At 43.3% G+C, this 18,682-nt stretch overlaps 1 protein-coding gene across 1 annotated transcript in view; it reads right to left on the bottom strand.

Moving 5' to 3' along the window:
- Positions 1–18,386, bottom strand: part of LOC125483324 (vitamin K-dependent protein S-like) — a 44,686-nt gene extending 26,300 nt beyond the window's left edge. The window contains exons 1-6 of the mRNA XM_048598123.1: positions 18,168–18,386; positions 11,473–11,630; positions 9,545–9,569; positions 5,685–5,771; positions 4,476–4,598; positions 120–251 (exon numbers count right to left, since the gene is read on the bottom strand). Of these exons, the coding sequence (XP_048454080.1) occupies positions 120–251; positions 4,476–4,598; positions 5,685–5,771; positions 9,545–9,569; positions 11,473–11,630; positions 18,168–18,228 (586 nt within the window). The 5' untranslated portion in view covers positions 18,229–18,386. The remainder of the gene's footprint in view (positions 1–119; positions 252–4,475; positions 4,599–5,684; positions 5,772–9,544; positions 9,570–11,472; positions 11,631–18,167) is intronic.
- Between the last annotated feature and the right edge of the window lie 296 nt (positions 18,387–18,682).

Here is an 18,682-nt window from a genome sequence, read left to right as displayed (position 1 = left end):
TTCCTGCTCCTCTGATGCTGCCTGGCCCTGCTGTGTTCCTCCAGCTCCACACTGTGTTGTCAAATGTTTATCCAAATGTTTTAAAATATGTTGAGGGCTTTTGCCTCTGTGTTTCTCACCAATGCAGTTCCGTTTATTTGAATCAATATAAAAGCCTTCATCACAGTAGCAGCGATAACTCCCAGGCACATTGTGACAGGAATGGTTGCATGCTTTCTCCTCCAATATTCCACTTTGGCATTCATCGATATCTATGCAACACAAATTGAGACATAAGTTTGTACCTTTGATCATGATCAAACTTCGCATAATTGAGGCTAAAAAATGACAAGATTTGATAATCCTGTCTCTTGGCAATTAGCTTGTTACCAAGCTCCCAGCAAAATACAATTAAACATTTAAACTTTTTTTTTCTCATCACTGCAGATATTAATTATTTTCTGGAGCACAGAATATAAATTTTAAGTCATTTAACTTAAGAAACTTAAGGGGCCACAGAGGAACCTATGTTCTCACCCCTATAATGCAAATTTTGGTGGGTGATTAGTGAAAGTGAAAATCATGCATTTCTGTAGTACCTTTTATACACTCAGGTGTTCGAAACTCTTCACAGCCAATGATGCACATTTTGAGGTATAGTATTATACTGCTGTAATGTGGCAGGTAAGTTTAAACAGCAAGGTCTCACAAACAGCCAGGTGAAAATGACCACATCATCTTTTTTTTTGATGTTGACTGAGGGGCAAATATTGGCCAAAAACCCTGGGAGTTAACCCTTTCTTGAAGTTGTGCTGTGGCATCATCATGGACCTGGTGAAAGGGCAGCTGGGGCTTCAGGTTAACGTTGAACCAAAAGGCACCACTGCTTTGATAATGCAACTCTGTCTCAGTACAACTGACACTTGGAGTGTCACCTCACGTTTTTATACTTAAGAGCGGGACTTAAATTCACAATGCTGGGATTTAGAGACAAGCATTTAACACACTGAGGATATAGTTTTCACCATAACTGAGAAATGTTGACAGATTACTAAATGCCCCCCAATACACACATGTTCCGGTGATACCCTGAGAATGAAGATGGTTAGAGTAGAAAGAACGTAAACAGAGTTTATTTTTTCTTTGGCTATGGTTAATGCCATGTTAGAGGAGTCTGATGTTTGCTGCTGCATAGTGAGGTGATGACAAAGCTTCATCCCATAGAGATTTTGGTGGACAATCAGAGAAGAGGACAGTTGGAGAACAGATTAATGAAGGTTTCATTACAAAGCTACATCCAGTTTAACATTTGGAAGTCTGTGGTGAGGTACACAGTAAGGGAAAGAACTGGAAGAGATAGGTGAATAAATTATTTAGAACATAAGAGTGGAAGAAAAAGGGGCTGGAGTAGGGCATGTTCGAGCCCAGTCGGTCATTCATTGAGATTGTGGGTGATCTTCTACGTTAACACCTATTTCCTGAACTTATCCCTCTATCACTGGATGTTTCTCTCATGTAGAAATCTCAGTCTGGAACGTACTCAATGACTGAGCCTCTACCGCCCCCAAGAAAGAGGATTTCAAAAATTAACCATTCTTTGAGTGAAAAGATTTCTCCTCACCACAGTCATAAATAGCCTGCCCTTTATCCTGACAGATTGATACCCACAGACAGGGGAAAATATCCTTCCTGAATCTATCCTGTTGAGCCCTGTAAGAAATCTGTTTGTTTAAATGATATCGCCTCTTATTCTTCTAAAGTCAAGAGAATAAAGACACAGTATATTTAATATTTCATCATGAGAGAATCCCGCCATCTTAGAAACTTTGGATGCACTCTCTCGATAGCAAGCATATCCTTCCATTGCTAAGGACATCAAATTCTGTACACATTGATCCAGCTACAGGAGATAGTGGGACAATGGCAATACAATCGGACTAATATGACAGAGGCCCAAGCTAAAGCCTTGGGAATCTGGATTTCAATCCCACCACAGCAGTGACAAAATTAATTAAGATCCCCGGACGTGAAAGCTAATCTCAGTAATAGCAACTATTAAACATTGTTATGAAAACTCATCTGGTCCATTCATGCTACTTAGGAAAGGAAATCTGATGTTCTTTAATGATCAGGCCCCTATATGATTTCAGACTCACTGCAATGAGATTGACTCTTAACTGCATTTTGAAATGGATGGACGCAGCTTCAGAAACACTCAAGAAGTTTGACTCTATCCAAAACAAAGCAGCCCTTTGATTGGTATCACATCCACAAACATCCACTCTCTCCACCACCAGCGCTCAGTGGCAGCAGTGTGTACTATCTACATGATGCACTGTACAATCTCACTGAGGCTCCTTAGACAGAAACTTCCAAATCCATGACCCACTTCTGTCCTGTAGGCCAAGAGAGATACATGGGTGTGCCACTACCTACAAGATCTCGCCTTCCCCCAAACCTTTCACTATCCTGACTTGAAAATATTTTGCTGCTTCTTCAGTGCCAATGTCCTGGAGCTCCTTCCCTAGCATTGTGGATATACACATACCAAATGGACTGCAGCAGTTCAAGAAGGCAGCTCATCCCAATTTCCTAAAGGGCAGTTAGGGAAGAGGCAATAAACGCTGGCCCAGCCAGTAACATCCACTTCCTAGGAATGAGAAAAAGGCCAGACATGTCATTCACTTCAAGGGCAATTATGGATTGGCAAGAAATACTGAACTTCCCAATGATGTAAACATCTGATGAAAGAACGAAGAATCACCAAGGCTCTGTATAAACGCAGTAAGACACCTTTACCCCTTTATGCAAATCCTCTTTAATAAAGGCTATTTGTCTTCTTAATGACATGCTGTTCCTACATGGTAACCTCCAGTCCCTTTAAAGTTCAATATTTTCTAGGCTCCCCCCTCTAAGGAATACTCTGTATTTCTGTGTTTCCTACCAAAGTGGAGGATATCACATTTCTCCTCATTGAATTTCATCTGCCAAATGTTTGCCCGCTCATGATCCTCTCTAAGTCCCCTTGGAGCATCTCTGCATCCTCCCGACAACTCACTTTTACACCGAAATGTAGACAGTGAGCTGCTCCTACACTGACTGTAATGGCATTGGAAGCAAATTCAATACTAAGTTTCCGGAGGGAATTGGAAAATGACTTGAACGGGAAATATTTGCAGGGTTGTGTGGAAAGAGCAACAACGAGTGGGATTAACTGGACAGCTCTTTCTGACACAGGCACAATGGGCCCAATGATCTCGTTTCGCAGTGTGCTGAGTCTGAGGCTAGACTAGCACGTCCCTTGCAAAAGATGGAATATTCCCTTGAGAGATGAGGGGGAATTAACCTGAAGCTGTGTCTTGTCAAAAAGATAAGGAAAGCTGGTCAGCTTCATCAGAAATGGAGGTATGCCTACATAAAGAGAAATGCAGCTTGCAGCAGATAACAAAGGGTTTCAAGATAAAGGCTGGTGAAGAAAGGAATATCAAAACCACAGGGGAAGAGATAAAAGCCTTGGCAGAAACTTGGAATCAGACAAGATCAAGATGTTCTCGTTATCACACTGTCAGAAGAGACAGCGACAATAAAGAAAGGAGGGAGTAATATTATTGATGCAAGAAATGATTACAGCAATAGGCCAGAAGGTTTCCAATTAATGATGTACTTCAGACAGGATCAGTCCAGGTTAAGAGATAGTAAGAGATTTTGTTGCTATTTTGGTAACACATTACAGAGCACGCCATCAAATGGCAAAGAGACTTAAATACAAATTAGAGATGTTTATAACATAGACAGACTAGAACTATGGAGGATTTTAACAGATCATTGATTGAGATTACAAGGCTTCAGTTCAAAATGTGGAGTTAATATCAGAGGGGGTTCAGGACTGTTCCCCAAATCTGGGTGTTTAATGCCCAATGAGGAAGGTTGCAGAGCAAGATCTAGGTCTAACTAATAAAGCAGGATTAGCATGTGCTCTGAAGTAGGACATACAAGAATTAGAGACTGGACCCCAATTCGGGTCGCATTGAAAATGGAAACAGAATTGGGAAGCTCAAACTAAACAACTGTAACTGAAAAGTATTTCATACCATTGGGATGAAAGAGACGAAACCCAGATTAAATACATGGGATACTCAGCAACTAACAGTGACATGAAATACTCTACCACTTGCAGGGGACAGTACAGCATCATTAAAAAGGGTTATGAAGAATCATTTGGAAAGGGAGGACAGGGAGACCTGATTGGAGGGATATGGGTGAACAGCTAGCACTAACACCGGGGTGAATAATGGCCTGAATGATCACTTCCTCTTTGCCAATTCTCTCTTGACTCCAAAATCTACCAAAGGTAGATGGACAGGTTAACAGCCTATAATTCCCGTTTGGGTGTCAGCCTGGGTCATTTCTGTGGCTTGCCTGATAAAGCATCACTGACATAAATCATGCAAATCGAGCACGATGACCTCAGTTTCGGGGATCCATTCGGGACGTACCTTGCTGACATGTAACTCCTGTCCAGCCTTCCTTACAGATGCAGGTGAACGCAGCCTCTTCGTCCACACATTGGACTGAGCCGTCAGGGTTACATGGTGAAGGGCTGCACTGGTCTGGAATTTCTGGATCAAATACCAGACAATAAAACATGGCATGGCTGAATACACATGAAGAAGTATTAGCTCAACATGCACTGTATGAAACAAGGTGGATTGGCCCAACTAGCCTTCCACTATTGGAAAAAACTCTTCAAACTTTTATTCAAATCTCTGCATGGCTTCATCCCTCTCTACTTCTGGAATCTCCTCTAGCCCCACAACTGTCCAATTCTTTTGCATACCTCCAATTTTGCTCTCTAGATCTTCACCAATCTTAATTGCTTCACCCCTAGCAGTCATGTCTTTATCGTCCAGAATTCTGAGCTCTCGAATTCCCTTTCTAAACCACCCCCCCCAACACTCTCCCCTCCTTTAAGATGTTCTTGATAATGTATCTCTTAGACCAAGTTTATGGCTGTCAGGTAAAGGGCTGTTACATCACGACGACAGAAGTTCCTTTTACAATTCTGCCATCGGTAGCTTTCAAGAGGACAAAAGAGAGTGTGGGGCTTTAGAACTGACCTGAGCTCATTAATCGGTCAATTAAACAAATTAAGAGCTTAAGTGTCAGTCTGGATTCCTACGCTGCAGTGTTTGGAGAACGATTGAAGCAGAACCTTCTAATTCAGAGGAGAACCTTCTGCTACCTACTGAGCCACTGGCAGCATTTGTACAATTATGTAATTTATTCAAGGATGATACAGAAAGTTTCCCACATTAGGTCAAGTACAACAACACTTGGCCTGAAATAGTACAGGGTTCAGATGCTCACTATCTGCCAATTACTGAAATGGTGGCATTAGAACCATAACAATTTTCTGAATTGTGTGTAGAAAATACTCATTCATTCAGATCTTCAGGGTAGAGGTTTACCAGCACTATTTAGTTTGTGATTCCAGTGACTATAAGTGACTCCTATCACATACTATGTAGCTGCAATCTTAAGGCATGATCTGCCAGGGTATGTTGAAAAGAGAAATGTTCATCATATTCTGTTCACTTACTCATAACATGTCTGCTGTAAACATGAAAGTGGGGCACATTCTTCTCCTACTTTAAGTCTCAACTATATACTTATGCCCATCAGTCTGCACTTTTCCCATAACTTACCGGTAATACAGCTCCGCAAATCCCCAGGAAATTTTTTGGAACTGCGGTACTGGTTTGGAACTCCTACCTGGTAGCGGCTGAGACAATCTGCAGGGGAGGCAAGGAGAAAGTCTGAATGCTCACAGTAACAATGTTCCAGTAAGAAAGCAAGTGCTACCTACTTGGAGGGTAGATTCTCACTAACAGGTTGAGCCGTATAATACACTCACAGCTACAGATCAGGGGCAATGAGAAAAATTTAAATTCCCAGTGCAGAATCTCACCACACAGGAATTCTTTGAGGGAGTTGGCGGGGGGGGAAGACGGATAAATTGAGGGGTGGAGAAATGGGGACAGTGAGGGGGTAGTGATTCACAATCATTCCAAATCACATTGCAGGAGACAGCGAACAATCTGGTATGTATATTACACTCCTGTTCTATTAGCACTGTAAAGGTGCCTTTATCAGGACCCACAAACCAACGTGGTAAATTGTTCATTTCTGAGAAAGAGCCCATCTCCTTTCCTGCGGGGGACAGAGAATCCATGTTCAGGGAATTCCAAACAGTGTTCAGAAATTCCAGACCAACAAAACTCCCAAACACTCTTACGGGCAGCGCAGTATGACACACATAACGATAAAGAAAAAATTAACACCACATTCAGTTCTGGGTACCAGTCCTCTGGAGGGATGTATTGGTATTGGATGGGGGTGGAGCGCAGAGTCAGCGGAGTGGTATTCGGGTTAAATTACCAGGACTGGGAGCATGGACGAGGCTTGCTGTTCCCTGAGTTGAGAAGATTAAGGAGTAACCTATCTGATGAGATTAAAGCGTTGTTACGGAGAAACTATTTCCCCTCATGGGAATGTCGAGAATTTGCTCGGTTTCTCTTTCCATTTTCCCCATTTTAAATGGAGTCACTAAGACTGCTGGTGGTTCAGTCTTCAGATTACCCATTAACTTTTTTAATCTGGCCGCTGATCCAGGCTGGGGGCTGACATTAATTTACACCACCATGCCCCTGACTGGATTCCTCTGTGGCTAGAGTGGGTCTTGAATCCAGGGTCTCCTAGTTCAGAGGCAGGGATATTACCAGCTTTACCACCGAGGCAGAGTCCAGAACAATGGGCATGACCTTAAATGTAGAGCCTGGCTTCACAGGGATGATGTCAAGAATTCTGTGCCTTATAAAGTGTGGCTCAGAGCCAATGACAATTTTCATGACTGAAATTGATCAATTTTTGCCGTACCACAAACACACCAAATATGTCATCAGAGTAGTCAGTGAACTTTGAATTGATATAACTTGTTTAGTCCCCTCACTTTTAGCTTTTAAGCACTGCACGTCTACCTCCACCATTTAAGAAGGCAGCTCACCATCACCTTCTCAAAGTCCATTAGGAATGGGCAATAATTGCTGGCCTAGCCAGCAAAGTCCAAATTCTCTTCCCTCGCATTAAAAATACCCAGAGACAAAGCTTCAGCCTTGAACAAAATAAAGGTTGTGGCAAACTCATCTAACATGGAAAAAAGCTAGAAGACAAATATTGTGATCAGCCTTCCCCCTTACAAGAAAAATTGGAAATATGCATATTCTTTCATTTGTTAGACAATTACTTTGTGGAAACCAAAGTTAAGAAAATGCAAAATGTTATTCATTTACACCTGACAAAGGAGCAGCGCTCTGAAAGCTTGTGATTTCAAATAAACCTGTTGGACTATAATCTGACATAGTGTGACTTCTGGCTTTGTCCAACACGGGCACACTTCCACATCATGGATACCTTTTCATGCTTAAGCAAAAAGTATGATGTTCTTGACTGATTTGTTGTCTAAATATTTTTAAATCTCTCAGCTTCTCCTAATCCCAATCAGAGCAGATTTAATTCAATTCTTTCTGAGTATATCAATTGCTTTAAGATTTTCATCTCTTGATTGTTTTTTTACCCAATACAAGTCTGCCTTTCAGCTTGCAAATTATTTTATCCCAATTATGCAGAGGTTCTAGTTTGCCCCCTGAACTCAGTTCAGTCTATGGTTGCTACAATTTTATTCGGAGACTTAGCACTGACAGGAATGAGTGATCTATGTTCTGCCTTTTTCCACTTACTAGACTTGGCTTTGGTCCTCCTACCAAGCGACTTTGTTTGTGCTCCTTGATTAAGTGGGGCATTTCACTCATTGCCTCTGGGTCTGCTTTGGGATTTCCTTGGTCCCTTCTATTCCTGTGGACTCTGATGGAGCTTTTTCAACCTCCATGGGCTTTATGCACTTTAAGAAGACTTCACAGCTCAGAGCAAAGAACTGGAGAGAAACAACTAAAGTCCAACCTAAAGTTTTGAATCAGAAGGATAATTTCTCTGGGTTGACTCACTGTAAAGTAATGGGGTTGGAGGGTAAGTAAGACTTTGTTTTTTTTGTGCACTTCAAGATTTTTCAAACTGTGTTTTATATTTAGATAACATAGTTTGTTTTATATTATTTTTCCCCTTTTACGTAACAAACTTCTGTTTTACTGTTAAAGAAAATCTACAGCGTTGCATGCCTACATTTCAATGAAACAAAGAAACATAGGTGCAGGAGTAGGCCATTCAGCCCTTCGAGCCTAGAGCACCATTCAATAATGATCATGGCTGATCATGCAATGTCAGTATCCCATTCCTACCCTCTCTTCATATCCCTTGATCCCTTTAGTCACAAGGGCCACGTCCAGCTCCCTTTTGAATATATCTAATAAACTGCCCCCAACAGCTTCCTGTGGGAGAGAATTCCACAGGTTTACAACTCTGAGTGAAGAAATTCTTCCTCACCTCAGTCCTTGAACAGCTTACCCCTTATTCTTAGACTCTGAATGGCTGCCATTTTAACTTAAGAGAAAAGAGACCTATTAAACCAGATTGCATTTTGGTATCTGACTTGTTCAATCATAGCATTAACTGGGATTGGTCTGATTCTGATTTCAATTCAACCTTTTTTGTCTGCTCAGCCAATATTGTTAAGAATTTATGTTTTTATCTGTCTAGCAATAACTTTTAAATGTTTCATATCTAAGGACACTCATGTCTACCAATTTAAACCTTCATCATCCATAAACTCTTGTGCAGAGTCACCACCTCAAGTTATTGATAGTGCATATACCAGAAATCTTGATGCTGTCACTTTGGGTTTGGTTTCAAACAATTTGACTTGTAACTTCTCTTCAACATCCACATTCCTGGTAGTTAAAATTTGGCTCCGTTAACCACAGATTACATCATGGCTTTTAATACAAATTTGGCTTTGGCTCATTTTGCAATGGGTCCCAATTGCCATAATCGCAAAACTTGTGTCCTCAGAGTAATCAATTAACCAGCGAGTTATATAAACTCATTTATAGTTTTGAATGTTTCAATTTAAAACAAACCAGTAGATAAGCTTCAGCCTTAAACAAAGAGGTTTCTGTTTATCCTTGGAAATATTCATTGAAGTTTATCAGGCATCGAGTGATTTCCTCCTGAGGTAAGTACAATCCAGTCCTAATTCTAGCTCCATCCATGAGGATGACTTCTGGAAGACACTTTATAAGATTTTTCATCCATTTTAAAGACAGAGTTGCCTTGTTTCCAAAATATTTAACTTATTGTGTAAATATTTATATAATTATAAAGTCATGTCATTTTGGGAGGTGGTTCGAAGATTATAGGATGGAGGTAATAAAGAGGGTTAAGACACAGAACTGATGTAATCTCACTCACTGCTGGAACAGGCTCAAGGACTTTTTGGCTTCCTCCTCTACATCTCTCAGGCTGTTTCTCAATAACCATGTTGACAGCAAAAAGTAACTTGTACACAGAATTGTTCAGAGACCAATGGCAGCATTAATACAGAAATGAAACTCACCAAGATATCTGGGGTAAAAGTACTCCTGCGGAAGGAAGGACAGATAAATATCAGGAAAAATATACTGCTCAACCAGAATCGACATCAGCCTGAGCTTCTGATTCACAGTCACCATTACAAACTGAGAGAGGTTTGCTGCCTCGTTGACTAGCAATATCTTTTTAATATTTTCCAGGATGAAATGGGAGAGGTGCTGGCCTCTTGTCTATGAGGCTAACTGAAACAACACATCTCCTGCAAGGATAAACACAGGAAAGGCCATCCTGCTCGAGCCTCAGAGAGACAAGAGAGAACTTTGGGGCCAGCAGGAAACTATTCAATTTCCAATTCTCAACATTAATGGACGAGGAGGAAATAAAGTCACCCCAGCAACATGACCAGTCAGGACACATCCCAGACACTGAGGAGGCTACAGGAAAACAAACTAGGGTTCCCACTGAGCCTCAAGAAACATCCCAACAGTATACCTTTCAGAAACCTGAAAACAACTAGAACTTATCAGCTCATTAGGGCCTGGATTACCTTACATTGCACAGTGTCATCAACCCCACATTGCTAAACCTTTCGCAGCATCCCCAAAGTTCTTAATAGCCGAGAAAATATTTCTGACGTTTCACCAACAGTTCAAATATGCCAGGAAAATAACGCACAGCAAGCTCCAACAAACAACACTGTGATAAAATGACAGACAATCAGCTTCATTGCGGTTGATTGAGGGGTAAATATTGACCTGAACATGCACAAACGAATGATGCTGGCTTTCCTTAAAGTAAAACTGAGGTATCTTTTGCATTCAGCTCAGAGGCAAACCAGAGCCTGGTTTAACTAATGATGTAACATGCTCAAATGTAAAGTTCCTTCGGAAATGACCCTCTGACAGTGCAGCGCTCCCTCAGTACTGACCCTCTGACAGTGCAGCGCTCCCTCAGCACTGACCCTCTGACAGTGCAGCGCTCCCTCAGTACTGACCCTCTGACAGTGCAGCGCTCCCTCAGTACTGACCCTCTGACAGTGCAGCACTCCCTCAGTACTGACCTTTTGACAGTGCAGCGTTCCCTCAGTACTGATCCTCTGACAGTGCAGCGCTCCCTCAGTACTGACTCTCTGACAGTGCAGCGCTCCCTCAGTACTGACTCTCTGACAGTGCAGCGCTCCCTCAGTACTGACCCTCTGGCAGTGCAGCGTTCCCTCAGTACTGACCCTCTGGCAGTGCAGCACTCCCTCAGTACTGACCCTCTCACAGTGCAGCGCTCCCTCAGTACTGACCCTCTGGCAGTGCAGCACTCCCTCAGTACTGACCCTCTCACAGTGCAGCGCTCCCTCAGTACTGACCCTCTGACAGTGCAGCGCTCCCTCAGTACTGACCCTCTGACAGTGCAGCGCTCCCTCAGTACTGACCCTCTCACAGTGCAGCGCTCCCTCAGTACTGACCCTCTGGCTGTGCAGCGTTCCCTCAGTACTGACCCTCTGGCAGTGCAGCACTCCCTCAGTACTGACCCTCTCACAGTGCAGCGCTCCCTCAGTACTGACCCTCTGACAGTGCAGCACTCCCTCAGTACTGACCCTCTGACAGTGCAGCGCTCCCTCAGTACTGACCCTCTCACAGTGCAGCGCTCCCTCAGTACTGACCCTCTGACAGTGCGGCGCTCCCTCAGTACTGACCCTCTGACAGTGCTGCGCTCCCTCAGTACTGACCCTCTGACAGTGCAGCGCTCCCTCAGTACTGACCCTCTGACAGTGCAGCACTCCCTCAGTACTGACCCACTGACAGTGCAGCACTCCCTCAGTAGTGACTCTCTGACAGTGCAGCACTCTTCATCTACTGCATGGGGAGTGACAGCCTGGATTATTTACTCAAGTCTTCAGAATGGGATTTGAGTCCATGATATTCTGTGGATGGTCCACTGCAAAGAACATAAAGTACTTACTGTTTCTTGATTGTTCTCAAATATTTCCCTAGCTTCCTCTAGATTGCAAATTTCTTCAATGCATTCCCGCTCTAGGGAACCTTGTCTGTGTTCCTCAAACATCACATTTACCCGTCGGTATCTGGTGAGGAATTGTGATGCTCGTTGGTGTGACAGGACTGTGTGAAGGCAAAAACATTTGGCTGAATTATTGTTCACTCACTCAATGCTCAATTTCCTGTTTCACTCACTACAGAGTCCTCACTTAAAGTTGTGCTTGTTTTCCTGACTTTAAGTGAAGTGTGGCTTCCCATAAGAAGCAACGTTAAGACCAGAGTTAGGTTTCTGTATTCTGTAAAACAAGTCATTAAACCTTAAAAAATACCAGATTAATGCAAGGCAAAGCATTGCAATTCACATAGTACAATTTTAGATGGTTATTTCTGATACCTCAATGGGCAACTTTCCTATGAAGGCAACATATCTGATGTCAAAAGTGGATAGTCTTTATTAGAACATAAATTGGAAGACACAGCCTGACTAATTCAACAGTAACAATGAGAAGGAACAGCTGAAGGTGAAGGAAGTTGTACTTTTTGAATGAATTGGTTGTGTTGTTTTGCTTTTGTCTCTCTGGGAATGCTCTTCTCAAACACCGAACAGTACAGCACAGAAACGGGCCCTTCAACCCACCATGTCTGTGCTGACCATGATGCCATTCTAAACTAATCCCATCTGCCTCCACATGGTCTATATCCCTCTATACCCTGTGTGTTCATGTATCTGTCTAAATGGCTCTTAAATGTTGCTATCGTATCTGCTTCTACCACCTCCCCTGGCAGGGTGTTCCAGGCACCTACCACCCTCTTTGTAAAAAACTTGCCTTGCACTTCTCCTTTTAAACATTCCCCTTCTCACCTTAAACCTATGCTCCCTGCGTATTTGACATTTCCACCCTGGTGAAAAAGGACTCCAAATATTCACTCCATCCATGCCTTTCATAATTTTACATTGCTCTGTCAGGTCGCAAAAACAATCCAAGTTTGTCTTCCTTTTCTTGTAGCTAATACACTCCAATCCAGGCAACATTCCTAATAAAGCTTTTCTGCACTCTCTTCAAAGCCTCCACATCCTTCCTATAGTGTAGTGACCAGAACTGTACTCAGTACAGTACAGACATGACTTGCCAACTTTCATACTTAATGCTCTGACTGATGAAGCAAGCATTCCATATGCCTTCTTTATCAGCTTATCCAGTGTGTTGCCACTTTCAGGGAGCTATGGACTTGCACCCCAACATCCCTCTGTGCATCAATGCTCCTAACGGTCCTGCCATTTACTGTATACTTTCCTCTTGCATTTGACCTTCCAAAATACATCATCTCACTCTTGTCTGGATTAGACTCCATCTGCCATTTCTCTGCCCAAATTTCAACTGATCTGTCTTCTGCTGAATCCTTTGACAACCTTCCTCACTATCCACAACTCCTCCAATTTTCATGTCCTCTGCAAACGTACTAATCAGACCACCTATATTTTCATCTCAATCATTAGTATCCATTACAAACAACAGAGATCCCAGCACTGATCCTTACGGAACACCATTGGTCACAGACCTCCACAACTGCTCTCTGACTTCTATGACCAAGCCAATTTTGCATCCAATTTCCCAACTCACCATAGATCCCATGTGACTTAATCTTCTGGACCATGCTACCATAAGGGACCTTGTCAAATATCTTAATAAAGTAGACAACTTCCATTGACCCACACTCATCAATCATTTTCATCCCTTCCTCAAAAAAAAATCAAATTGGTGAGATAAGACCTTCGCCACACAAAGCCACACCGACTATCCCTGAATGATCCATTCTTTTCCAAATGTGAATAATTCTTGTCCCTAAGCATTTTCTCCAATAATTTCTCTATCACTGATGTAACACTCACCGACCAATGCAATATACTAATTACGACCACTTCCTCTGGTTCCATGCATACATTCCTTCCTTTGTCCTGGAATGGACCTACTCATTCCCTGGCTACCTTCTTGCTCCTAATATATGTATAAAATGCCTTGGGATTCTCTTTAATGCCACTTGCCAAGGAAATTTCATGGGCCTTTACAGCCCTCCTAATTCCTTTCCTCTTTCGTTTATATTTCTTAAGGACCTTGTCTGATTTCAATTTCCTAAACCTTCCATATTCTTCCTTTCTCTTTTTGACTAAGCTTTCAATATTTCTTATCATCCAAGGTTCTCGAATCTTGCCATCTTTATCTTTCATCCTCACAGGAACATTCTGGTCTTGAACTCTGATTAACTGGCCTTTAAAAGACTCCCTCACAGCAATGTGGATTTACCCTCAAACAGCCACCCCAATCTAATTTCTCCAGTTCCTGCGTAATACTGTTTTAATCAGCCTTCCCCCAATTTAACACTTTCACCCAATCTTATCCTTATCCATAACTTTACTAAAAATTACAGTTATGATCGCTGTTCCCAAAATGCTCCCCTGCAGAAACTTTGATCACCTGTCCAGGCTGATTCCCCAGTACAAGGTCCAGTACGGCCCCTTCCCCAGCTGGACTATCTACCTATTGTTTCAAGAAACCCTCTGGATGCACCCAGCAAATTCTACCCCATCTAAGCTCCTGGCACTCAGTTAATATTGGGGAAGTTAAAATCACCCACTTGAACAACCTTAGAAAAACTGAAAGAACTGCGGATGCAGTTCCTTGTGACTTCAGCAATCCTGTTGTTTTTACATATTTGCATGATCTACTTACATATCTGTTTGTCTATCACCTGCTTGCTATAGAGAGGCCTATGGCATAACCTCCTCATAGTGATAGCAACTTCCTCATTCCTGAGTTCTACCTATAAGGCTTTGCTGAATGAGCCCTCCAAGATGTCCTCTCTTTGTGCAACTGTGACATCCTCCTTAATCAGTAATGCAACTCTCCGACTCCTTTTATATCCCTCTCTATCACGCCTAAAACATGTAAACTCTGGAATGTTGACCTGCCAGTCCTGCTCTTCTCTCAACCAAGTTTCGGTAATGGCTGTAACGCTGTCGTTTTCTGCTGTTCCATGCCTGATTGTTACTGGAAACCCAGGATTGGGGAAACCAGCTTCTCCCATTGACAGTTACTGCACCCGCCCCCCATCCCACCTCTGTCCCCTGTACACGATGGGGTAGAGTCCTAGGGCCAGGCCCTGAAACCAACAGGTTGTTCCTGTAGCAGCAGTGCCCTGCACCACCTACCGCTGCCGATGCCCAACTCCAGCCTCAACCATTCTGTTCCTCATCTCCAAGTTCCGCTTTGCAATGCTGCCCATTTCGTGGGATGAGCGGCCACAACTTGCTCCTTCCTCCTACCAGTGATTCACTCCCTTCCCTGGGATCAGAGCAAATGGAATGGCCCAGGTACACTGGCGCAGTGATGTCCAGTTGCCCACCATCAGAACAAAAGGTAGAGAGAGAGTCTGGGGTGCAGTTGGCACACTAATACACAATGATGACTCACGATGTCAAAGCGCAACTCAAACACCGACAGCGCACGCAAATAATGTTTATAAGAAAGGCAACGAAAACTAGTAAAAGAATCAACTCAAAGAATCAACAAGGTTAAAATTCAATGACATTAAGCAGAGCGAATTAAAGCGAGGACTTACTCGACTTTAAAAAGTCATCCACCAAAAGTTCTTTGGGCAGATTTGACCAATTTACTGATAGTGACTGCAGGTGAAACCAATGCAGAGAGAAGATCCTATCAAATATTCTCTTTGTTGTCCCTCACTTTCAATTTTACATTTTAATAGTGACACACTTTAAAAGTACCCCATTCCAATTAAACCTCTTTGAGACATTCTGAGGTGAAGAATGATGCCATAGAAATGTAGTTTTCTTTCTTCTTTTTAGGTGCTACCTTTGGATTAGGGATGACTCTGGTTTGATGAATCTGAAATGGCTGAGAGGCCCAAAGCACTATCTACAGACACTGCCATGTGCAGGCCCATGGCTGCTGGAAGAGTTGAGTAGATGGATCATTTGGAAGTTTGTGCAATCTGTCCGACACCTCATTTTAACCTCTGCACGTTCTTGACAAGTCTCTTGAGAGGCTTCCCAAACAAATGCTTCCCATTTTAGTCAGTCATAAACCAACAGGGAGATCTGACCCTCCAATTACTTCTTTGGCTGAATGACCACCAGGGGGCAGTCAAGGTCAACAATGGCACCTTTCATGGTAATGTCTTTTAATGCCACCTCATGACTTACATTCATCAACCATGGTTGTTGGATATCATCATATCATACATTTGGAATGGAGAGACAAGAAAAGGAGGGGTGTGGAATGGCTGGTGTGTAGAGGAGGGGGATAGCAGGAAGGGGAAGGATGTGAAAAGGGATAAGAGGAAGAGAAGAGAGGGCAGAATAAGGAAGAGACTGGGGGAGAGGAGCTGGAAAGTGGCAAGGGGGCAGGAGGAAGAAGAGGAGGAGGGGTAAACAGGAGGAACAATGGAGGATAGAGTGGTGAGAGAGGGGTAGGGAGACAGTAATGAAAAGATAGACCTCAGTCCAGTGTGTAACCCAGCTTCTCAATGTCACAACAATGTGGATAGCATCTATTCAACAACTCTATCAGGAAGACTGCCTAAAAACACAGGCACTGTAAACTTTACCAGGCCTCCCATGGCACTACTCTTTCTGGCATTAGCATTCATCCCACATCATCCAAAATATTGTCAGAAGCACTGATTCACAACAAATGCAGAAATCAACTTGAGCAGTGTTGAACGGTTTGTGATTGTTCCTTAGGCTTAAATTAATATTATAATCACACGGGAAAGAGAAAAGACAGTGGAAGTGGATTCATTGGAATTTCCAAAGGGAACAAATAACTGTTGAGAAAGGGAAGTTTGCAGAGTTATGGAGAAGGGACAGCAGAATGGAACTGATTGGATATTCTTTCAAGGCTTGTCACAGGCATGATGAGCTGAACGTTGAGAAATTGATCTAGTCCTCACATCTGATTTTACCTCACATTTCTACTTACAGCTCTGAGCACAGAGGAAGATGGTGAGATGCTGATGTCATTTAAGAATTGAAGAAGGATGCATGGATGGAGAGATTGCAGTTCACTGATGGAGTTTGTGGTCTTGGTGTTGGATGCATGTAGCAACATTGGAAAGTGCTAGTTCCAGAGAGTGTGAGGTGGTTGTAGAATATGTCAGAGGCAGTCATGGAGCTGTTAACACTGACACTGAGCTCCCAGGCCTGGTAGAGCAAGTAAAATGGAAGGCAGGATGGGGGAAGAGTACAAAATGACTTTCTTAAACTGATTCTATCTCGTGAACACAGAACTCTGTGACTTCAATTTCTGTTACTATTCAGATGGCATTTCTGTCCTTAATCTCTTGTGGACTGCTGTTTGTACCTAAAGAAAAAATACCAACTTGCAATTATAGAATCCCTACAGTGTGGAAACAGGCCCTTTGGCCCAACAAGTCCACACCAAACCTCAGTGCATCCCACCCAGACCCATCCCCCTATAACCCACATAAGCTACACATCCCTGAACACTACGGGCAATTTAGCATGGCCAATCCACCTAACCTGCACATCTTTGGACTGTGGAAGGAAACCCACACAGACATGGGGAGAACATGCAAACTCCACACAGACACCTGAGGCTGGAATTGAACCTGGGTCCCTGGTGCTGTGAGGCAGCAGTGCTAACCACTGTGCTGCATTTACATAGTGATTTTAACATAGCAAATCTTCCCAAGGTGCTTCACTGGAACATTATCTTCACCTCAAGGTACATGCAGAGGTATTAGAATAAATGACTAATGATGAGTCTGGTTTTAAGGAGTACTTAAAGGGGGCAGGAGAAAGGCTGAGAAGTTTGGAGAGGAAATTCTAGAGCTTGGGGCCAGGCCAATTACCAATGGTGGAGCCATGGAAATCGTGGGATGCTCAAGAGGCCAGAATTGGTGGAATGCAGAGAGTTGTGGGTCTCCATGAGGTTACAGTGATAGGGGAGAGGAAGATTGGCTTGGGAGGGATTTGAAAACCAGGATAATAATGTCTAAGGGCACAACACTGGCTGGGGAGCTTCTTGGTGGGTTCGGTTGGGTTGGGAGAGCTGAATGACCAACTAGCCCTTTCACCCAGAATGCCCCCCACAAGGTTTCATTTGTAGCAAAGGCTGTTGCTTGAACCTGACGGTCATGTGGGAAAATGTAAACAATACAATTTGCAACAAATCGGGCGAGGGCAGTGAGAGCTGTATTGTAGAAAAACGCAGGTCAGGATCAGCTGCACCATTCAATAGTCAAAGATTGTCTCTTCCTTGGGCTTCAGTTGCACCCTGATTAAACAGGATGAGAGAGAGAATGTGAGATGTTACAATCTGGTCGATTTGCTTCCAGTTTTGTGCAATTAGTTGCGGAACAACGAATCTGAAAGGGATTTGAAAACCCTACTAATGACAGTGAAACTGACCGCAACATTAATCTGTGACTGGTTACTAACACGCTTAATAACCAGGCCAGTAGCAGCCCGCCCTGCTGTGAAGCTTTTGCGGGATGAAATGCACCAAAACAAACAAAAAACAATAGGATTGCGGTGGCTCCGGGAAATGCTGGAGGACGAGTGGGAGGGGTGGAGAGGGATTCTCGGAGACACAGCGCAATGATCAGGGAGATACTCACAGGATACCGCCTGGGACAGCACAAGGCACAGCAGCGCTACGCGGTACAGCGTCCTGGCCATGGCGAGAGGCCGAGAGAGGGACAGCAGCGTCCCCACACAATCCGGGATCCCGCGGGCTCTCTCCGGCCTGGCCCAGGGGTCAGTGATCTGAAACTGCCCCGGGAGAGAGGAGGGCCGGGGGAGGGAGCTGGGAGGAGAGGCTTCCAATCTTGCTCGAATCAGAGTCCTGCACAGCCAGAAAGGAAACGTGGGAGTGTGTGTGTGTTGGATTTCATCTCTCTGCATATATCTCTGTGTATGTGTATTGGATTGCATCTCTGAGGTTATCTGCGTATATCTGTGTGTGTGTATTGGATTGCATCTCTGAGAGTATCTGCGTATATCTGTGTGTGTATTGGATTGCATCTCTGAGAGTATCTGCATATATCTGTATGTGTGTGTTGGATTGCATCTCTGAGAGTATCTGCATATATCTGTGTGTGTGTTGGATTGCATCTCTTGAGAGTATCTGCGT

Source organism: Rhincodon typus, chromosome 6, assembly GCF_021869965.1.
Source record: "Rhincodon typus isolate 14 chromosome 6, sRhiTyp1.1, whole genome shotgun sequence".
In the NCBI taxonomy this organism is placed as follows: Eukaryota; Metazoa; Chordata; class Chondrichthyes; order Orectolobiformes; family Rhincodontidae; genus Rhincodon; species Rhincodon typus.
This window is presented reverse-complemented; position numbering and strand designations above follow the sequence as displayed.